General features: G+C 42.9%; 1 protein-coding gene across 1 annotated transcript in view; it reads left to right on the forward strand.

Annotated features, from left to right (window-relative positions):
* Positions 1 to 24,110, forward strand: part of pdlim4 (PDZ and LIM domain 4) — a 48,076-nt gene that overhangs the window by 18,572 nt on the left and 5,394 nt on the right. The window contains exons 3-5 of the mRNA XM_041952214.1: positions 1,606 to 1,687; positions 14,988 to 15,289; positions 16,584 to 16,741. Coding sequence (XP_041808148.1) covers positions 1,606 to 1,687; positions 14,988 to 15,289; positions 16,584 to 16,741 — 542 coding nt within the window. The remainder of the gene's footprint in view (positions 1 to 1,605; positions 1,688 to 14,987; positions 15,290 to 16,583; positions 16,742 to 24,110) is intronic.

Below are 24,110 nucleotides of genomic sequence, written 5' to 3' on the forward strand. Positions count from 1 at the left end.
TGGAATATTTTTCAGTTTCAAGTGAGTAACTGACATCCCTCTTCAGGCTCAACAGTGCAACACTGTAAATCCCAAGCTGGTCCGTCTCTCACAGTTTCCACTCACGCCTCAGCCTTCACATCTCCATCATTATGGATGGACAGTAAATTCCATGTTTCTGTCCAAACGCGTCCAAAATGTCAATTCAAATAGGCCACTACAGACTGGACTTTCATTGGTTTCAATAGGCTGTTTGTGTGGTTACCATCGAAACCAAACAATCTGAAAACATGAAGGCTCTCTGTCCCGGGACTGTGCAGGATTTGGCGAAGGAGAGCAGGTTTTGGTGTGGGGGGGGGGTCATCCCACGCAGTAGCTGTTCCTCGTCCACCAGACACTCGCCGCCTCATAAGAGCGCCCTTGATAGCAACACCTCCGCGGCTCATATCTGAAGCGTTGCCTCAGCTCAGCCAACGCCGTGCCAGCTGCAGCCTGATGACCTCACCTCTTTAGACGTCAGCTCTCCCACTGCGGGCCTGAAAAATCCACGCGCAGTCGCTTTTTATGTCTCTGCGGATGCAAGTGTGAAAGAATGGAGGGGAGGTGGGCGAAGAGAGACAAACAGACAAACGCTGTCCTGTAGTTGCTCTGCGTGATGCTCTGGTGTCACTCTTTTGGAAGCTGGATGCTTTTCCGACTTATCAGCCAACACCATGGCGACAAATACCTGCGAAGAATCACATAATTCCCCTCTGATCTGCTCTTTTTTAAACTTCAGCACGCCTGAAAGTAAAAGAGGAATCCAAGTGACGCTGTTGTGGATTAATTGCAGCGTTTTATCAGCATGAGAAATAAGTTGCACACCCTTAGCCTCCCCAAAGCATGTAATTCTCTGCCTTTTAAAGTAGGAAATAAGTCATGTGGACCACTGCATATGCATGCACAGTAGGCCCATTGAGCAGTGCTGTACATAATGTGTTTTATCATTGCTGCCAGCTGGTAAGCCATGTACTTTTTGGTGAGTAAATGCAACTAGGGTCAATTACTGATAATCTAAATGGATATCAGTACCGATACCAGTAATTCAGTTATCGCCACTTTTTGAAAAACCCATGGCCCAAAATGTGTAGGCTTTATTCCAAAAACTGGATAATTCATACAGTGGAGTTATGATGTGATGATGACTTTATCTTCGTACCAGCGGGAGGAGGCAGGAGCGCAGCTTTATCCCATTCCTAATGTGAAAACCTGCCAAATGCACACATCCATACACACACATACAAACATACTTACACTCATGCAAAGCTACCAGTGCAGTGTATGATTTGTTAAGTGCAGCTATGTGATTTGGCGCATACAGGGGATATCATGTGACGAAGTCGTCATCTTTCCCAGCTAACAGGCTTAAAAATAAATGCTGTCTTTCACTCTTTTTTTCTGTTTCTTTTCAAACATTCACACTGTAATAATTACTGGCTCTTCTGTGGAAAACCTGTCAGCAAATAGAAATTCATACTTCTCGGCAGAACTGACTGCATGCTTCAACGCTCTGGTGTCAGATGGCTCATGATTTATCTGACTCTCTCTCTCTCTCTCTCTCTCGCTCTGATGGGTGTTGTCTTTCAGGTCGGGTTCAGGAGACAGAGTGTGGTCGCCAACGGTTAGCGAAGATGGCAAGACAAGCCCTTACATGGAGCCTGACTCACAGGTAACCACTGTTTACTCTGGATTTACCCAAGCACAAGTCACAAGGGATTCTTAAGATCCACATTCACACCCACCGGGATGCTGTCAGGACTGATCTGCCTGAATCTCTCATGCTTGAGCTTCACTGGTTGGAGTTTGGTCAGGCCTTGGCTGGAAAATAGCCTTAAAATTACTCACCAGCCCACAAATGAGAAAAAGGACTAATCAGTGAAGTCAGTTGGTGAATTCTTTGGTTGGCTCTTGGACCTCCATTTTATGTGATTGTCTGTCTCTGGCCTGGTGGTGAGGTCACATATATTATAATGAAACAACAACACTGGAGTTGTTGAAGTGGGAATTGTCGCTGGTTCCAGAATTTTTTTTTTTTTTATTCCCATTTGAAAATGTTTTTTAAATGATATATATAGATAACGTGGGAACATGTGAATGTCTGATACTATAGTGATCCCATAGGTTTACCAGTTTAAATTATTTCAGCCTTGTGTTCATAGGCATAAGTGAAGTTCAACTGTCACGTAGCATTGTCAATGGGAAAATGAATGGGAACAAGAATCCACAACATCCAGAACCAGGGCCCCCTCTCACCTCACAGCTCCATAGGCTTCAATCTCAACTGTGGTTTTATGGTGTCAGCTTTAATATTTTGGAAAGAAAACGTCTGATAGAACATATTTGGTGGCCATAGTTCATGTGACTATGAACAAGATAAGTATACTGATCAATTGTAAAGAAATGGTATCAACCAGGGCAGTATTGATCAAAAACTAAACATATGCTCAAATAAACTGGCAGCTGAACTCAAATAAGAGAAGAACAGCAGCCAGTGGTCGATATGTATTGATCCAGTCTCACCATTAACAACAACAACATATGTCATGTCCTGTTAAAGAGGCCTTGATCAAACATTTAAATGGATCAGTCAATCCAAATTCTCACCTCTCACCCCTCGTGGTAGCGAGCATGCAAGGACTCCTGATTTGAAATATTCAGTGTTCAGCAACACTAAGTTCCCATTATGCATATTTAATGCTGAGCACTTCTTTCATTAGGGTCCTTTGCCACCTACAGCATCACCAACAAGAGAGGATAACCCACATCTGGGCTCCTGACGTGAAAGTACAGGTCGCTGGGTGTTAGACCCGAGTCTTCTCACTCTGTTTATATCACAAACAGAATCCATGGAAACGGGCACAACACTCCGTAAATCGCATGTACACTATCATTCACATGATTAGAAATGAGATAATGCATCCCACTGTTCGCTGGAATGGATCTGAAATAGTATCCTGATTGTTCTCCAGTGGTGCACGCTGCCAAACGGATATTCAAGGCATGATGAACTCGAGCAGATGATCTTTTCCAAGTTTTCCAGAGCTGGCAGGCTAGAAGGTTTCTGAGCACAGAGAGAATAGGAGGTGTGTGTGTGTGTGTGTGCCATATGCTGTGAATATGGAGACTTATGTGACAGACAATGAGTGTATTGTGGCTCAGACATGTGAGCATCTATTTGTCAAGTATTGTGTCGAGGTGGAGTCAGGACTGATCTGTGTGTCTCTCAGGCCTCGCTGTGGCAGGGTCTCTTTGTCTGAAAAGGGCGGAACGGACACACAAAGACGAACAAGTGAAACCTATCTGTCCACTCACCAGTGGGAGTTTCACACCTTACAGGAAAGTATTGTTTTCAGTGGCAGACACAAACGTGAAAGAGGCTTTCAGAGAATGTAATTCATCAGGGTGGTTTGTGGTCGTGGCATCAGAGCTCTCATCAGATGGTTTCTCTGCCTCACATTAAGAATTTCAGCAGCTTCCCAGGAGACTTTTATTCTGAAATTACCTAATTAAGCTTGTGTTAAGTGGAATTTTAGTGTATTTCAGACCATGGCCACAGAAATGACATGTTTCTTATTGGCTGTCAAGAGACCATTAAAGTTGTATGACAGGACATGTCAAGCAATGATTTAGTTCCCTGTTTAACCACTGTTCTGAGTCCTCATCCTCATTTTTTTATTAGTAAAACTTGTTTTTCTCATTGGTTTGGGTCCAACACTAAATATCTACAGGATTGATTGCCATGATTTGTCCAATACTTTATGTCCAAATTACTGCAGAAATCTGTACTGATTGGCAGATGCTAGCATGCTAATGTGCTAAAAATGAGATGTTGAACATGGCAAACATTCTACCAACTGAATGTGCATTTTCAATGTGAGCATGTTAGCATGCCAATGTAACAATATTGCCAAAGCACAGTCTCACAGAATGCACGTTTGGCTGCACACTTTTAGTCTTGTTTACACATCTATTGTATCTTCAGCCTAAATGACTCCACCACTGATCCAACTCAACCAAAATCAAACAAAAAACACCTTTAAAACTACCGTTAACATATTAATATGAACACATACAAACAACCAAGAGAATAAATCAAAGCTAACAAAAGACACAAGGTCAAAACACACAATATCCCAGACTGAGAGGCAGCAAGACCAGCAGTCCCCATATCAGAAGCCTCTCTTCTGATGCAGCCACTTCTGTCTCAGGTCAGGTGCACCTCATTCAGCAATCAGATGAAGCACACCTGGGCAGAGCGACAGAGGACAGGAAAGGAAAGAGGAAAAACAGCAGGGAACACACACAGGAGTAACAATGACCATAGTGCAGGAATAAAAGCATATATAAGGAACTGAAGACAAAAGAAATGCCCCTCTGCTTTGCATTTGTTTTCTTCACCTCAGCCATTATTTTTATTCTGTCAGGACACAAATCTCCAAAAATTATACAGGCACTAGCAAATGTTTGATCGTAAACCAAGTTAGTAGTTCTTGGATGGATGAGCGTGGAGGTAAAAGTGATGAACAGAAAAGTGTGACATAGGTATAAATTCCTTCCCTGTGCGGCGACCGGTCCGAACTCTGCTGCAACAGCCTTCGTTTCACAATCTCAGCACCACCTCGGGTCTTGCTGGTTTAACATGAGGAAATACCAAACCTGAGTGAGAGGAACCATCAGCTGCAACTGCTTATACAAACACAGACATGCATGACAGGCTTTGCCTGTGGGTAATACGAGAGTAGCAAATCTGTCCCTCTCATGCTCTTCTTTCTCTCTCTCGCTGTATCTCTCTAACATCTTATCCAGTCCTTCCTCTCCCCCTCGCTGAAGTCTAAAAATGTTCCCTGGTGTCACATTTAATGAAGTGAACCTGGACGGCTGGAAACTGCCAAGTCAGGGCCACTTTATCGTCACGCTCAGGTGGACTCTTCTGAGCATGAAAAGAGGAAACATCCGCTCCCTGGGGTCGCATAAAAGACCAAGGCTCTTCTCTTTCTTTGCTTCCTGCTGTATTCAGATACGGCTTTAAGGGCTACGCTGGCACACAACAATGCCGATTGTTCCTCAGACACGTTGGAAACAAAAGCTGCCCCGGGGCCTCTCTCACACCGTCTGAACCAAATCCAATTAACCCAGTCTGGATATTAAAAATGAACAGAATCTAATCAACAACACAATCTCTGATGGTGCTGGCAAAGGTTTGAAGCAGTGTGTTTACACCTTTCCTTGTTATATGACGTGACCTGTAACATTAGGACTCTTTGACCCCTTTTTCTTTGTTGCAGAAATGCCTCTAGCCCAATAAGGAGCTTCTGAATAATGACGCCATTCTTTGGGACATTCTGTATTTAACATTTCCCTTTTCATTCACGGACTCCTTGTTGTTGACTGTCGGCCCATGTTGGAAATTCCAGTCTCACTAGTGGGAATCAGCTACTGAGCAGGAAGTGACACATGGAAGCTATGAGGTGTTTCCTTTCACCTTGGGAACGCCAGAGTCTCTTGTAAAAGTCGATGAGGAAATGCTGTATTGTTGGATAAAAGTAAGCGTATGACTCGACACTGTTGACGTGACTTTCTGCAGCAGCTTTGTCAGTGTTTCTTATTGTCAGTTTGGGGAATTCAGTGGGACTGTATGATGTGTTTCCAAAGAACTGTGCTCATGTCTTGGCAAGACTGTCCACAGACGTCATGCACAACATCCTGAAATAGAAATAATTTGATAAAGAGGGGTGGCAGGGATGAGATAATGATGAGGTGTCATAAGTAAAACATGATGTGCATGTGTAGGTTTGACAACCACGTTTTAACTTAAGCTCCACCGTGTAGTTCTGGGAAGACAAATGAGTTATAATCGGCTTCAAGCAGCTTAGCCACTTGAGAGAGAGGAAGTTAAGACAATAGCAAGCAATATATATACATTTATATATATATATCTATATATGTATATGTATATATATATATATATAGTGAATGATCTGCGCCATTGATCTTATCAGTTGTATTTGGCATTGAAGATCATGAAAACATTGTCTGTGTCCCACCTTTGGAAGCTGAGAAGGATGGATTCCTCCATGTGTGCACTGATTTATTTTTATCAACTATGAACAGTATTTTGGAAAGTAGTCGCAAAGAACTGCAAAGTTGAACTTCATTGAAATAAGTTGGCATTTTTGCAGCACAGTCACCTTTTTCTCGTCAGAAGTTTCTTGTCCCACTTTCTGTCTGAATAAACTTTGCTATCCTGAATCTTTGCCAGCATCATGAGTCAAACATCCCATTCACACCTGCTATGAAAATGGAATCTGTATCTGTCAGTGTTATCTGGATAATAAACAATCTACGAGGTGTCTGCAAATCAGCACCAGACTTCCTTAAAAAATCACAGAGTTTTGTGAATTGTTGAGTTCAGAACGCACTCATTTGCAAACAAACTGTGTTTACCCGCAGTAGCTTTACAAAGTGTTTCTGAGCACATGTAGTAACATCCTTTATACAGTCATGTGTTCACAAAGTGGTGAGCCTCACTCCATCCTCGCTTTTGAATGACTGAGCCTTTCCAGGATGCTCCTTTCATACCCAATCATGATACTATCACCTGTTACTAATCAACCTGTTTACCTGTGGAATGATCCAAACAAGTGTTTTTGGAGCGTTCCACATCTTTCGCAGTCTTTTGTTGCTCCTGTACCAACTAGTTTGAAACATGTTGCTGCATCAAATCCAGAATAAGCAGATATTTACAACAATCAATGAAGTTAATGAGCACTGTGCACTTTCATGGCACAGAACAGGCATCTCCTTCAGCCTTCTTGCTTGCTTGCTCTAAATTTGAACAACAACCTATATTTTATGTTGGCTAAAAACAAATATCTGTAGCCCATCTGTGTTATATTTGGTACGGATGCAACGACCAGCTTTGTGAGCCAGACCACATCTAGATGTGGTTCAGCAGACCTGATGCGTCAAGTATAAAGCCCAATTATGCTTTCAATCTGAACCTGAACAGAAGACAGTATGAAGCAGTGCCATAACATCTCTTTTGGATGAAAAGAATAGGAGCCGACCACCCATCAGATACCAGGATGGCTGATTTTGATAAGTTTTAAGCGGTCATGACAGAGCTGCATCACTCCCTTTGCTGTAAGACGTCTTCCATGCCCTCGTTTAGCAGCTTTCCTTTGCTCCTGACCTCATCTGATCCTGATTGTTCATCTGATATTTTCATCAGCGGTGTTCAACTGTGAGCGGTCAAATAAGCGAATTATCGCCTTGGCCATCGTCGTGGTGGAAATTACACCAGGCGGTGTGAGATGTCCTTAGATAAAATAATGTCTAGTGGCTTTAGCATAGATACTGCTGCCAACTTCAAAACCTCATCGCATGTCTTAAACCCGAACCTTTTTCCAATGAGAAAGACAGTTTAAGAGAGAAAATGACTCTCTGCCTTGTAAATGGTTATCTCATTGTACATCTGTCGGTCCTGCTCTTGGAACAGTTTCACGCAGAAGTAAAGTGATACCACCAGTTCCTGACATGTCAGGTTTTTAACATTCCTTCCCTTAAATTACACAGTGGCAGCTTTAAGTAGGTGGGAATGGCCTGTTGGTCAATGTTAAAGCCAAACAGTGTTTTTTGGCGAGCAATATCAGAATGCCACTGATGGCGGCTACCCCGTTATTAAAGTGATAGCTATTGTGGCAGAGCACTATGGCCTTGTGGAAAGAATGAGGCTTCACAATGCGGAAGCTGAGGGGTCTGGATCGCACGTCACAGAGGCTTCCAGTCTCAAGCCCAGGAGCTGGCAGCTGAAGTTCAACTCTCCAAGCTAACATTAATAGGAGCTGACAGACAAAGTCCTTGCATGACTTACAGGCCGTAATTCCTTCGGAATTTTACTTCAGACAGAAAAAATGTGTGCATGATGCAGATTTGTTTTATGAATGGAACAAGGCAGTTGCTTTCCAATATCTGCCGTTAAGAATCATTTGCCTTTTAAAATCACACGATAGTAATAAGTTAAAAACTTGATGGAGTTCAAGAGTTGTAAACTTAATTCGTCAAAGATGCATATTTATGGTAAAACGTGAAGAAGGCCAGTTAGGATGATCGATTTTGTTGAAAAACTGGATAAACATTTACACCATTAAGACCCTGAATATGGTTTAACAATATGGGACCTTTGAAGAGTTTAGAGGATTCTCATAGGTTGCCAAAACATGTTTGCTGGGTCCACTGCTGCTTAATCCCCTGCCAGGGGATCTCAAACCAGTGTAGCATTACTTGGAAGTCTCTTTAGCAGCTCCACATTCATAACACAGCAGGCCCTTTAGATCACAGACCTATGACCCCACTTATTTGGTTGTTTGTGTTCACTAATCAGTCAGTAATCCACAGAAATGTCCAAATCAGTCTCTGGGTTTTCCTAATGGAGCCCTTTCTGCTCTGCTTGGCGGTGTGCAGGGGAGTTGACGGGGTCATTGAGAGCACTTTCTGCTGGGGGAAGAAGGTCCAGAGAGGCTGCAGCCGTCCAGGCTCATTCAGATTTGGAAGATGTAGAATAGAAGCCATCCAGACGTTTTCAGCTGCTTTTTCTGGGTCTGGGAAGAACGAAGTGACACAGATCCTTAAACCCTGAAACGACCTGGACCTGCACAGCTACTGCTTGCATTTTTATAGTTTTAGTCATCTTTAAGCAAACATCTTCAGCTGAATCTCAGAAGTGAGGTTTTGAGAGGAACAAAAGAAAGTGCAGAGCAACCACATGTGTCCATAGTGAACAACATTACATAAATGATTTATCTGGAGGTGAAAACAAGGCCAAGTGCGAAAATTGTTGCCCAAACTGTCCACTATATATAGATATATATACACACAGATTAACCTCCTTGTTTTATTCTGACCCGTAACTTATTGTTCTAGTAACTTCAAAGGAATTGCTGCATTCAGTGGATTTGCTGACGTGAAACTTTCATGTTGAGTTCAGGTTGGTGAACTTACAAATTTGCACCATTGACCAGTAGCAAACCATCTTGGCAATAATGATGAAGAAGAAGAAGAAGAAGAAGAAGAAGAAGAAGAAGAAGAAGAAGAAGAAAAATAATAATAGTAAGAAAAAGCAGGGTATAAAGATGGCAACATAACAACAAAAAGCCAAAAAGATGTAAGACCACCGTATTGGCTTTGTTGCACCATCCACGTTAATGTCACCTCCTCTGTTAGAGAATAAACTGCTCATCAAAAGAATGCGGTTTTTGAACAGTTATGAGACGCAAGTGGTACAAATATGTCCTTTGAATGAACTGTGAAATTACTGGCCTAAGCATCTGAGCTAACTGCTCGCTAACTGATAGTTAGCAAAGTTAAACCTTAAACTTTTAGAACAGCGAAACTCTCTTTGAAAAGGAATCCACATTATTAATAATTGCCAGGAACTGCCTCTGACACTATTTAGACGGTGTCTGTAGTTGTGCTGCCGTCATGTGTTAACAAGCTCAGTCATGCACAAACGAGCTTATCTTTAGCTCTGCCTCATTGTGTGAAGGTTGTTAACTTTAACCCAGGTGGCTTTCTCTCAACATAATGTCCAATTAGTCAAAACTGAGTCATGTTGTTGCCCTCTCTTTACTGTTCACACTTGAAGTTAAATTACTTTCACCTGAAACATTCAGGCTGTGGTAAAATTCTATAATTGGCTGCATCACATAGAGTTTAATTCAACCCAGTGCTGAGTTGGCACAATCGGTATGGAAGTAAAAGTGTCTTAATAGCTTTATTTAACAGAGGAAATTGATAAAATGCATCACATGCTCAATGAATTCTAATGCTACATCCATCTTCCCTCAAGCATTTCTTCTCTCTCAGACAGGCTCATGGCCAGAAGCCTTAAAAACCATTTTCCTGTCTTTCCACCCCCCCAACCTCAGCTCCCTGCTACCTCCTCTCTCGCCCGTCTGTCTGTCCTCCCAGCGAGACACCCAGGGCCAGGCCCAGGGAGCCATAAAGGGCCGGTTTGTGTTTGGTTAGTGGTGCAGAGCGCCATGTGAAAAGCTTAATTTCAAAGGTCCAAGGGGATTAAACTATGCAGGAGGCAGAAAAGAAGGAGGCGGTGTGCATGTGTGTGTGTGCTATCAAGAATTTGTGTATGTGCAAGGCAGGCACGCCGAGGTCTCGGTCCTCAGTTAAAGACAGGCATATGATTTCAATTAGGGTCCTCCACCTTTTTCTCCTCCTCCTCTTGTCCGTCTTCCTCTCTCTGACCAAACTGTGGCTGTGGACTGAGGTACCAGAGCTGAAGCTTCATTCAGGACCTTATTAATGAGGGTAACTTTTACTCTGGTTGATGAATGGAGGAACTCTGTGCCTCTTGGCTGAATGCACCCCAATTAACGCAGTGTATAAGAGCTTAGAGAGGTAAATGCACCTACATGCAAACTTTCTCTCCTTTCTTTCTTTGTGTCTTTCTTTGCTTCTGTGGCACGCACATGCATGGCCGGTCATCCTGAATCATTAGCCATGCTTAGTTACCACTGTAAAACAGGTCAGTGAAATCAGATGGCAGCCTGAATTTATGTGCATACATCAGTCTGCAATGCTGGATCTCATAAATAGTTACTGCTTTTAGTTCTCTTTGTCCTTCTTTCTCTGTCTTTTTTTTCCCCCTTTCGAAGTTTCTCCTCCTACGAGCCAACAGGAATGCAGTCAAGATTTGGGAGAAAATGAAAGAGTAGTCCTTCTCAAAGAGAAATTAGGAAATGGATGATCTCACAGATGGCCTTTTTCAACAATCTTGTTATGTTCTGCTGGAGAGAGACTAAAGCTGCTCATATTTAAACTGTTTTGACTACATTGGGAAAACAAGATAAGGTCACCAGGGGAATGGGGGTGATACGGCATTCACCAGATTAACGTGACTGCCACCTTATAAGACAAAATCTCCATTAGACGTGAAAAGGTAGGATAAATCTTTTTAATGAGACAGTCTGCTTACAGCTGATAAAACGAAACCAAGCCCTCATACCTTTAGAGCAACTTGAAAGCACTTACAGGTCCTGAATGTTACCAAACTGGCATTTTTATAAGGCGAGCACCAGATGTGCTGCCTTATAAATCTGCCAGCCATCCAAAGCAAATATCTGTGCAACAGACACGCGTGGCCAGAGAGGAAGGAGTGTTATGAGGAAGAGAGACAGGAGGAATGGTTGGGGAGGGGGAGGGTTCAGTTTCAGCTGACACAGAAGGGGTCACACCATGTCAGGCAGGAGTGTGAGGGTGCAAATGGGTGAACATGCAGTCTCTGCTGACAACAGTGAAACACCTAAACAGACACTTTTTTCAGGGCGATGTTTTCCTTGCAGGAGTGAATTAGGGCTATAGGAGTGAAGGAGTTTTTTTAACACTGAATTTGACACAGTACAATGCAAGTAAATATTTCTATTTTATGCTACTTTACCCTTCTGCTCGGATGGAGCTTGTCATGTGTTGCTCAGATTGAGCCCATGTAGAAGAACTTAGAGCCTGTTTACACCTGGTATTAGCATGTGCTCTGAATGATCCAATCATAAGCTGACAGCTCTGAGTACGTCAGTCCGAACCTGCCGTTAAGATGCGTCCTGAGTGACCACTTGTGATCGGATCTCAACTTCTCGGCTCTGGATGCAAGTAAACATCATCTTTCTGTTTCTACAAAGACGCACTGCTGGTTTTAAGCCCAACACGTCGGGACAAACAAATCTGTTTTTTACACAAAGAAAGAAATAACAAGATGCAAAACAAATAATGTTGCCAAATTTAGAAGAAGGCCCAAAGAATTTGTCATGGACAGTGGTTCACAAAGTTAAGAAAGTTTCTCCTAATGCAACAATTCATGAAATTGTGTGATTTTTTTTGACTGATTCTGGGAACTTTCTGCACATGAGAAGTAGCCTATATCAGTTTCTGTTTACTGTATTTGTAAAATTTGACAAGTTCTCTTTCGTAAATGTAGTGTACATTGGTGAAATCATGTGTAACTGTGTTCACACAGCTGCTAAATGATGGCAGGTAAGACACAGAGTAGCTGACAGGATGGTGTGGCGAGCTGCAATAAACTGACACAGTGCTCTTTACAAAGAAAGAAAGAACATATTGCATTTAAAGCCGAATAGTTTATTTTCTCCTCACTCAACAGCTTTCAAAACTGCATGATTTTTAAGCGAGTCTGGAATATTGTGGTTGCTAGTTCAGTGGTGAAATCAGTTGAAACAGACAGTTTGTTCACAAAAATCTTCTGCTGATCTTGGCAGGTAGAGAGTCCAAACACAGTGAACCAAATGGAAATCAAACAGTGTGTTTCGTGAACTCACGAAGAGCACGTCAGTTGAGTGGGCGGTCCTCCTGTGTGGCCAGGACACATAAATGTACACACAGCTAAAAGAATGCGGCCATATGTTCCCCACACCACCGCTGAAGGTGGTCTGAGTGATCAGATATCAGTGCGTCCTCATTGCGTCTTGGGTGCGTTCACACCTGTATTTCGAGCCATCACAATAAAAGACACAGGGCGCATATTAATACCAGCTATGAACAGGATTTCTTCTTCAGGATTATTTCCCCTCCCATCAATAAAACAAGATTGAATGTTTTTTTTTTTCTTTGTTTTTTTTGTTCTTTGTATTTCTTTAAGTACATCACCCATACGTGTTAGCATGCGATTACCTGCTCTGCTCTGCATGTCATGTTTGTACAGATTAGGAGTCATAAATGTCTTTACTGTCATGCCACTGCAGAGGCGTGTAACATAATACACTCGCAGGGATTTTCCTCTCCTTTGCTCCTTTATTCTGTGAACACAGACATGAATAAGCTTGCCTGACAGTCAGACAGTTATTGTAGTGATAGTGGATAATGGATTTGCCTTAAAACTAAAAAGACATGTAGGGACAGTGATTTGTTCTAAAGAACTTCACCCTTCCAGTTCTGGATATGTTCTCAGGATATGAAAGACGTGAGATGAATGAAGCAGTGAAATAAAAGATAGGTAGGTTCAAAAGGGCAGGCAGCAAAACATCCCTCCTTAAACACAGTAAGCAGTGAGATAGTCCCAGGCTCAGACAAACTGTGGAAGATCAATAATACATTGACTTTATTTTTTTTATCTGCAAAATAGACGCTGCAGTGGAATCTGCAGGACATTTGAAAGCATTTTCAGTGTAAAATTCCAGTTCAGTTCTGTCCAAATATCATTATTCTTTCCGTATTTGGCAAACACAGAGGTTGAGGGAACCTTTGATTAAAATCACATGAGGTCCAGCATATGTGCAAACAGGCCTAAAGATAACGAATAAGAACTGGTTTGGCCCGTGTGGCCCTGTGGTGAGGACCAGGCTTCAGAGTGTCTGGTTTACTCGGAGCAGGAGCCGCAGAGAGCTGGGTGTTTCTGACATCCTGCCCAAACAGGGTTTGGCTGTGGGAGAGAAGCTGCATTGAGCGGCGACTCCCCGGCCCACTTCTCCGAACTCTAACCATGGACGGCTATCAGCTTTTTGTTCAGAGGGTTTCTGGATGCATCCATCTCTGCTGTCCCATGTTTTTGGGGAGAGTAGGAAGAGGTGGTTTTGAGTTTCTTGAAAGTCATCTGTCTTGACTGCAGGAGGCGGGGCAATGACAGAGCGCTTTTCCAAGTTCAAGATGTGGGCTTGTTGGTGTGGAGGAGAGGAGGTGAGGAGGTCTCCAGCACGCTGGAAAGTGCTGATTACAGACGACCTGTGCATGTGTGTGTGTGTGTGTGCGTGTGTGGTCCAGGCTAGGGCCGAGGACAGGATGACATCCAGCAGACCCATCTGTTGAAATGACAGGGGTCCTGTCTGGAGAAGCTGTGAACCTCCACCTCCTGCGGCTTAGGCACTTTAAAACGAGGCCCAAAACACACACAGCAACACACGGTCTCACCGCATGCACGCACACTCAGTCCAGTGGCTCATAGTTACAACAGTCGGACTGTCTCCCATGCTGCTGCATTGCTTAACTTGTAAACAAGTCACTTCATCTCAGCTGAAATGTTTATCGTCTAAAGTTATGATAAAGTGCAGCCCTGTTTGGTAATTCAAAGTGCTGGCTATCTCCGAAATTCAAAGCAATGAAGCACTATCAGAGGTGGTGACATCATCGCAAGCCACGCAATAAAACTTTATCTGTAATGTTCAGCCTGCGAGACGGACGAGCTGGGCTGGCAGAGAGCGTAATCACTGAAGTGCGCTGATAGCTGTGGTAAACACCGAGACGCTCGGTGATATCACTGCCGAGTTTGTGCAAATGCATGAGAAAGGGCGTTGACACTGGCTGAGTATACAGTGGTGTGAGTGTAGGTGTCTGTCCTGCATTATTCCAGCGGATTCTTCAAAACAACTCCAGCAGAGCAGTCGAAAAAAAAGAGAATAATTAAATCTTTTACAGTATCTCAGCTTCTATAAACTCATCAAAACAGAGAAGAAGCAGCCAGAAAAGAAAACATTTTTTCAATATTTACACCCCCACAAGTTAATTTGTTTTGACAGAAACATCTGCAGGAAATCTAACGCAAGCTCCTTCTTAATAAGCCTTACTATTAAAGAGGGAAAGGCAGAAATGGAGTGGAAAAAGCTTTTCTCTCAGTCGTCACCGCTGCAAAGCCTCATTTGGGAACAACCACATTTTCGCCTCTGAAGAATTGTGGCTTTCTGCTCAGGGCACCACAGGGCTTGTTTTCTCATTCCTCTCCTCTTTTTACTCTCATTTCCTGAACCAAGACATAATGGGGCATTCCGTAATGGGTCCATTACCCTTTTTCTCCCCCTCCCAACATTAGTAATTTTCTCTTTGATGCAACATGCTCTTTCTTACTTACCATCGCATCCATGTTTGTCTCTTTTTGTCTGTATGTTCCATGCAGCAAACAGTGGATGTCTTGTAAATGTGTCCCTGCTTTTGTTTTTTTTTTTCTTTCTTCTTAGAATTTCCGACCCATCACCAGCGGATACGGCGGTTACAGCCGCAAACCTTCGTACACCTCTGAACCCCAGTCCCCGCAGGCTCTCCAGTCCCCGCAGGCTCTCCAGTCCCCGCAGGCTCCACAGCCCACCCACCTGAACAACGGACACTCCAGACCCAACAACGGGCACAGCTATGGATACGGGAACGGAACCGGGCACGCTCAGTACAACAACCCAGCAAATCTGTACGCTCAAAATGGCAGCAATGGTGACAGATCTCTGCCAAGCAAGATGGGAGGCCTGAGCCTCAGTGCCACACACAGGTGAGTTGATCAAAGTGTGTGCTGCAAACAAGTGCACAGTGACTAAAACACAAGCCACTATACTTCACGTACACTGGAAATATATCCATGTTTATGCTGATTACGACAAGATTCATTAGAGCAATTTAAAAAAGCACCAAAATACAGGTGAAAATCTGATTTTTTATCATTTGCATTGCATTACATACCAATTTTGTGAGAAAATCATGCAAGGAAATATTAGCTTCCACTTCTTAAAGCATCACCAGGTGAGATTTTGTGCAAAAAAATACACCTGCTGTGTATGTTGATGCTCCACACATGCATGTGTCTCCCGTGAAGACACTAACAGATGCAAGCACAAAAACAGACACTTAGGCACACTTCAGATGTCTCCGGACACACCTGCACAGATGGCCACGTTGACTGGAAAAGCCATTTGTTGTTGTGCGTCCCCTCGAGCCGGCAATAAACGTGCGTGTTCAGTCTCCCAGTGAACAGTGAAGGCTTCCAGGCTTCTCCAGGACTGACTCCATCTTAGCACAGCCCATTGCCCACTTTTAGTCCTTATCTCTCATTCATTACTCAATTTCACCATCTTTCTGTCTGTCTTTCACTCAGTTTCACCTTCACCAGCTCAGGCTTTCTCCCTCTCTCTCTTTCACACACATACACACACACACACACACACACACACACACACACACAGTCAGGCCGCAGTGAAGCGCTTCCTCCAGGCTCCTGGAGTGGAGTCTGGAGACTAAGATGCAGTTGAGTGTGTCAGGATTTGAACAGCAGCCCTGCTCATCAAATGAATGGAATCCATCCTGGTAGAGTCAGGAATAACTTGATGGATGGGTGAACGTGCAGAACCGTAGCGCAGGGCTGTTGTGATTGAGACTTCACGCTTGTGGAATCACATGTCGAGTGTACACCTCTGTTTTCCCCCACCGTGCATCCAACTCTGCTGCCTCTGTGAGAGAAAAATCATTAAGATGTGCTCTACATAGTCTGTTTAAACAAAAGAAATATGCCATTGTCCTGCTTTAGTGTCTTCAGCTGCTTTTCTGTCTAATTTTCTTTCCTTCCGTTGGTCGTCTGACATCTGTCTCCTGTTCTTTTATCTTTTGTTTAGGCTACTTCAGCTCCTCTCATTCCTCCCTTGGTCAAACATCATGACTCCACCTGATAAAATGGTTTTGCCATCGTTGTCTTGACTGATAACCAAAGGAAATAGATGTTTTTTGTCATCCAGTCATCATTATTCAGATTACATTGCAATAACACCACACCCTGCCCCCCTTGTGTCCTTCAGCCCAGAGCCTCCAATACACTCCCCCGTGGGCCGTAATGGTTTCGACACGCAGTCAGACGTCTACAAGATGCTGCAGGACTACGTGGAGCCCGTCTCTGAACCCAAACAGTCCGGCTCCTTCAAATACCTCCAGGGAATCCTGGAGGCTGAGGATGGAGGTAGGGATTTCTGTGTGGGTGTGTTTCTGCGAATGCTCAGTGTGTGTGATGGTGGGAGAAAAAAACAGCTTGTGGTTCTGCTGCAGCCTGCGTCTTCAGTGTCATGCTACTTTTTCCAGGAACAGGACGATTACTGTAAACGGCTGTCATGTCTTGAACAGACAATATGAATTACATTTTCTGCTCACTGCGTGTGTGTGTGTGTTTATGTGTGTGTGTGTGTGTGTTCTCACTGGTGATTTTTAACTGCTGCAGGGGTTTCATGTTGACCTTGACCTGATTTGGAGCACAAGATTACCACGCCATAGCAACAGGGCTGCAACAAACAGTTATTTTCATAATCAATTAATGAAAAAACAGTAAAAAATGTCCAACACATTCAACAACTTTGCTTTTTTGTCCAAAACACCAAAATATTTCATTCATTAGAATGAAGAGGAGGTGGAAGCTGTGGAAGATTGCTGTGCTGTCAGTCTTATGAATAAGGTGGAAAGAAAATATTTCCTTCTATGCGAAGGGGACTTATGATCCCAGCCAAAGGAACATCTTGCCTTGCTCAGGCAGCTTCTGTCTGACTGTTTGGAGCTCGTCTGTCTCGCTGGCATAGTTTTCCTTTTATAGAAAGACACAGACAGCGAGGTTAGGGGACAGAGAGGAAGAAGGAGAGGGAGAGCTGAAAACAAGAGGCGGACGGAGCAGGAGAAAGATGAAGCGCTTTAAATAGCTCACACAGGGATGAACAGGGGAGGGAAGTTTTGGTTTGGCAATTTATTGGAAAAACAACCTCACTTAACACAATAAAGTGAGAAATATGGCTTTTTTCCTGTCTGCTTTTTGACCACTCAGCATTCCAGCTTTTGAGGACGAGTCATGTGATGCTGACAGCCGCAGAGGAGGGCTAATCCTCCGAACTTAAACATTCTTTTAAGGTTTCATGTTTACCACTGGGGCAGGGCAAGAGATGTGAAAGTCCTAATTATAAGCCAAATGTTGGAATGTTAAAGCAGAAATGGCCTGGACCTCAGAGAAGTGGGCTTATGACCTCTTAGCTGTGGATTGATCGTGATTAATGTTTCTCTCAACCTCAGCGACTAACACTGAGGCGTCCTCTAGTCCTTTAACCTTTAGTGCTATTAGTAGAGTGTTACCAGCTGTGAATGTAATGTAAGTCAGCATGTGTGCTCAGCAGTCTTTGTAAAGGTAATAATGGTTTTTGAATATATGCGTTTTGTCATGCAGTCATTTACTTGTAACTCTGAAAGGGGCCATATGTAATATGTATGTAATAATTTTAGTTTAAAACATTAAAAATACTACAATTATTAAGGGAATGTGAAGTAATTACAGTTTTGACATTATTCCAAAGACATTAATGTATTGCATAGCATATCTACTGAAGTTAGCATGCTAACCATCTAGCCCTGAGCCATCCTGTTGTGTAATACCACTTTGTACCTCAAGGGGCTATAGGGCATATGCTCTTTAGTTTCAGCTGGGAAATGCATGAGAGTTTGCTATATTTCACCAGCACGCCTAGCTATTTTAATCTAAGAATTAACAAAGGCAGGAAATATCCTTACACTTTTTTTCCTTCTTAAACAGAAAAATACAACTGAAGTCAGGTTTCTCTCTTCAAAATGGACTAAGACGAATTTAACTGCTAAGTGTTGTCTTGCCACTGTTACTCAATCACCAACTCTGGTTTGGTCAAAATAAATCCTTCATTCTCCGAGTTAGGTGTGAAAATATTCTGGCTAAAATCTAAAATCCCACATTTGTGCAGCATCTTCAGCCACATTCTCACACTCTCTCTTGTCTGGACAGAGTAATTTTCCCTGATTCTTCACATTTTTCTGCATGTTTCAATTTGAGTTTCCCCTGAACCTGAGCCCAAAATACCCAAACACCAACCAGGTGTCTCTGCTGCGCCAAACCGCTACCAAGGCCCTACCTGCAGGGGGCACCAGTGTAGGAAACACTGCTTGAAGAGGAGGGAAACACTACCAGACTAGGAACAGACTTCAACACAAGACTCTGTGCACCTTGATTGAATTTGCTCTGTTTCTGTGTTAAAGAGGTCGGAGAATTTACACACAAGCCATCAGAAACTACTGTCGATTACGCTGGGCTAACTAAACACCAAGTAACTCTAAAGGACACGCAGCCAGACTTGAAGTAACTTGCCACCCTACCAGCATGAAGGCTAGAAACAACCCGCCATGAGCTGGCTGGTGTTATACCGACATTCTTTACATTAAAAAAATATAACTGATTTAATGTCTAGTCTATGAATATTTACAGTTCCTCACATTTTCAAACTCAATTACCAGAAGAAAATACAGCAGTTCGAAACATTATTAAGAAAATAAGCCTGAACCTCTCCTCCGAAACCCAGAATAATAGCACTATGCACTTTTCAGTCAAAGGTTAATAGATACCGTCTATTGGGAATGATGAAGTGGTCTATTTAAAAAACAAATAACCATGTTGATGGCTCTTTAAATCAGTATATTTGGCCAAAAAGCTATTTAGATGGAAAAGCCTCAGTTTCTCATATTTCAGAATAAATCAATCTCTGATTTTCTTTCCCGGTGGAATATTATTATCCCAGGGCAAGAGAGAAAACTTCCCACTCAGTTGTCACATCTCTGGCTCTACCTTTGATGCGAGAGCCGACAGGATAATCCTCAGCGCAAGGAGCGACGCTGGCTGCTCCTGCAGTGAGGCCTGGAGCAGAGCCAGACCAAAATTTTCCTTAATTCAGCACTTACCGTTACACTCAAAGCAACGGGAGCAAGAGAGAAAGAGACTGATGCTAATGACAGACAAAGGGGGCTGGAGGGAGAGAGAGAGAGAGGCTCTGCTGATGGATTGAAGAGGTTTAAAGGGTGCTCTTTTTGTCTGCTGTCAGTGGTCTTTCAGCCGGGGAGTCTTGCAGGTTGATTGACAGGTTAAGCCCTCGATGAACACCTCGGGTTTACATTGGGATCGTTTAAAAAGCTACCTGTCTCTCTGCATCTGGTGTCATTTAATCTGTGTGAGAGAGTGAAATCCTGCCACAAGTGTTGTTAATGTCTGCCCTGCGGTTCTTGTTTATTTTTAATAGATCAGTAAAGGACAAATTAACAATTGAACGCATTCGACACTCAGGTTTAAGTCAAATCATCCTGTTTTTCAAGGCATACCTTGCTGGCAGGCTTTTAAATCACTGTAGTTGGTCCCCTTTTGAAGGCGAGAGCCCCCCTGTAGTGGCCATGTTGACTTTCAGGGGCTTTTAAAGTTAAAGCAAACAAGAGTGTCAGTTTACCCAGAATTCCACAGACTCTGCCATGATTGGATAGCAATGTGGATGGAAGAGGGGTGGAGTGACTGTTACATACTGGTGTTGAGTGAGGCTCTTTGAAGCAGATTGATAGATAATAGAAAGTTGTACCTATTGGACCAATATGAGGGTCTGTTTTTCATCCTTCACACATGAACACAACTGTTCCTGTGTGTTTACTGTTGAATATGAAGACTTGCTCAGTTTCTGCCTTCATTAATGAAAATTTGAGGTGAAGTTAAGGGGAAGACAAGGTGATGGAGGAGTGTTTCTTCAACAGATGGAAAAAGAAATAAACAAAATTCCAGAGACTTCTCTGAAACCTCATCTATTCCCCGAACTCCAGCTTTGTTTGTTTAAAGATAATTCTGAAAATGATCTTATGTTGCACCGTACTTTAGATTGTTTCTTTCCAGAAAAGCAACTTTCCATCAGCTTGCTGGGGGTATTTTTTCAATTTGTCACAACGGTGATGACCGATGGCCACAAAACCCAGCCTCAGTGCATGGAAAGTGCTCAGGAGGGAAGCAGGCTGCGTCCTTTCTCAGAGTGAGACATCAGCATCACCACTGTGTAGAGAAGGAAATGCTCTGCTTTCAAAGTATAACACTTCAGCACAGTCCTTTTATTGAGCATAACATGAAAACTCACATACAGTAATATTTATCATGTTTAGCTTACTTTGCTTCAGAAGTCATATGGAAGCTAAATGAATCTGTCCCGGTGAACCAACTTGGATATGATTTGAACAGTGTGTCAGATGGGCAACAGGATGTAGATAAACATCATAACTGTCCCCCTTCAAATGCACTGCAGAGTAATTTAGTTCTGCTTCAAGGAAAAGTAGAGGGAGCATTCCATTCAGATTGTTGTTCCGCAGGGATCAAGGCCGAGCTGAAAAGATACAAGATTTAAAGCCCGGGCATGACTTCCAGTCTAGCGGGGGTGAACATGTGATTCCGGCGGTGAGGGGCTTAACCCTTCGACTGTCTGCTGGCTCAGGAGAATTCGTCTTTTGACAGCGCTGTAGGTCAGCAATCAAAGAGTGCTCTCATTACAGTTTTTGTTTGATGTTTTGTTTGCTTACTCTTACTCAGAAGTTTGCTTCATTTGTCGGAACATAGAGAAACCTCAAAGTGCTCTACATATAGTGATGTGAAACAGACAAAAGCGAAAAGAAATCCTTACTTTTACGACTGAGGAATTGATGTCTGTTAATCAACTGTCATGTCAGCAATTTCTACCAATTTTCAATAATCTTCTTTCTCATGATATGTTTTTCCCTCTGACTTGCCCTAGAGATTAATAACAAAGTTTTGATGAAACCGTTTTTAAACCTCCAGGAGAATTACAACCCTGAAGTATGTTCAGCATGCTCGGGAACAAATCAAGTCTAGAAGTTGACACGATATCCTTCAATAGCTGTTTTAAATTTTATTATTACAGCTGTTTATTTATCTCTCCACATTGTGATTCCCTCCGCCTTGAATTCCCTGAGGCTTCACACTCTGCTCTTGACAGGTTTGAGTTAGGATGGGGGCTAACACGAGTGTGTGGCTGTTTTACAGTGCGTCTGCTTGGTGTTAGTCACAGTGGAGGACACACATAGTGCCGTGAATGTTGCGCGTTGTGAGCTATGCGTTGTAATCGGCCAACTTGTCACTGTCTGTCAAATAAAATCTGGTGTCTGTCTGCACTCGGCAGCAAAATATATGGTGCCTAAGTAGTCTGGCTATTTAAAAAAGGAAAGGCAAGACTGAACAAGCACTCATTCATTTTGCTTTTTGTGTGTATTCCTGACTACCACTTTTATTAGTGAACCTTCCCCTCTGTGAGAAAGTCACAAGACTGCTGCACATAAAAGGTTTTCCATTAGAGTGCATCATCGGGTAACAGAGATACTAATCCCAGAAATAACATACCCAGCTAATGTCAGCTCTTAAACACACCATGGAGCAGTCGGAGGCTAACTCATAGTGAGGGATGGAAAGTGCTTTGAGTCAGGTGCCAGATGCGAGGTAATTAGACTGAGGTTAGTGGCAGTGTTAGGTGGCCTGTTGGCCTGTATAGCCTCTGCTGGCACATCATCAGTGAGGGGAAGTCGTATACTGCAGCTCACAGCTGTGCCCCACTGATCTACCTTGGTGCGTATGGAACCACTGGAGCGGCTCCAGATATCCAGTATTAAGTATGCCCCTTTCATGCATTCCACTCAGGCATAACTAAACACTGGATGGTTGAAGTTGATCGGTCTTAATAAAAGATGCCATCCGTGGGAAGGCAGCAACCCTGGTCTGCCACCAGAATTACCAGCCTCAACCACTTGTGCATGAGCTTTTTTGTCTTTAAAATCGCCTTTGCTGGAGGAATTGTTCAAACATAAATGAACATTATGGACTGAAACAACTGTGGGTGTAGCTGAGTGAGTTGGTGTATTCTAGTCAATGTCTGTATTTACAGAAAGCTTTATTCTCAACATTGAGTGATAGCTGTGCTAAATTTGAGAGAAAATCTTACTGAGGTGTTGTCATTTTTCATTTTAGTGTATTTAACATTTCACATGTCGTTCACAGACATCGTGTGATTGTCGCATATTGGTGCGATGGCTGAAGCTTTACTCTGTGACATGGGATGTTTTCACTGCCGGGTGTCTGTCCAGGTTGACTGATGAATTCCTTCTAGGAAATGCCACGATAGACTCTTGAATGGAGCAGACAGGAAGCGGTGAGAAGCACTGCGAGGTCAAAGAAAGGGGAAGGCATAGAGGATAGACAGCAAAGCAGAAGAAAAAAGCTGAGTACAGGGAGAATCTTCTTATGAGTTAATACAAAAATGTTCTTCAGTGGGTAAACTCTGCCACAAAACCATGAATCTCTTGAAAATAATCACATTTAGAAAAACGCAGCGGAGAGGCTGAGGAAGAAGTCAAGTGACAACATCCTGTTTGTGAGACAAACAAAGTTAATGAGGCATCTTGACTTACAGAAACACCAACACTAACCATGTCATTATCAGGCAGGAGATCGAGGCTACCATTTGTCTCGAGCATGATACAGCATTGAATGTGACAGTAAAAAAAAGTTGCTAAAGTGTTGAGTTTGGTGCTCGAGCCAAACTGACTTTATCCAGATTAATGTATTGCCACAAGTGGCTGGTCCAGTAGGACATTGCTAAATGATTTCTGTGTGACTGTTCTCCTTGTTTTCAAATATGTTGCTAGAGTGTTGCTAGGTTGTTGCTAGGTTGTGACTGTGGTGGTCAGGGTGTTTGATAGTTGGTAGTGTGCTCTATGGTTGAGGAGAAATTTTTAAGGGGTTGCCAGGGTGACTGGCAAGGTCACTAAGGTAGAGCTAGGTGGTTGCTATGGTGTTCTGGGAGGCTACTCAGGTGTTTCTAGAGACTATCCTTGTGTAGGTAGCAGTGGTGTTGTTTTCTATGTTTTGCCAAGTTAAATAAACAGAATTTGAGATATTTAGAGAACGAAAGACTCCCGTTGTGCCTTCAAGAAAGCACGTCGAGTTGTTATTGTGGTATCTCCAGCTCAGGCAAGCTTGCTGGGGGTTTAGTCCAATCAAACTGTGGCTCATTACTAGTAAACAACGAGGACTGTGCTTTCAGTTGGTCATTGTGTGTCCCACCTACATGAGTTAACCCTTTACTGGTTCCATTTGAGACCTTTTTAATGAGAATTTGTTGTTTTGATGTCCTAGCTGCTAGGGTGTTGTCTGGCAGCTGCTCTACAAATTATGTGAAAAAACTTTTACAATGTTGTAAAGTCTTAAATGTTCAAGGTCTTACAATATTTAAAGTCTTGCAAGTGGTGATAATGAAGTTGTAGGACTTCAGAGAGAAACTGGTTTTGGTATTCCTAACTACTCAATCCTAACTGATGTAAATGGGGTTAACGACATAATAGAAGCACCTATACCTCAGTATAATGCAATACATTTATCACAACTCATGTGAAGACTGTATGATTGATGACTACCAAATTTGTAACACAGTTGTCCTCAGTGAGCTGCACATTTAATTTCTTTTTTACAATGT

This window comes from Chelmon rostratus, chromosome 14 (assembly GCF_017976325.1).
Source record: "Chelmon rostratus isolate fCheRos1 chromosome 14, fCheRos1.pri, whole genome shotgun sequence".
NCBI lineage: Eukaryota > Metazoa > Chordata > Actinopteri > Chaetodontiformes > Chaetodontidae > Chelmon > Chelmon rostratus.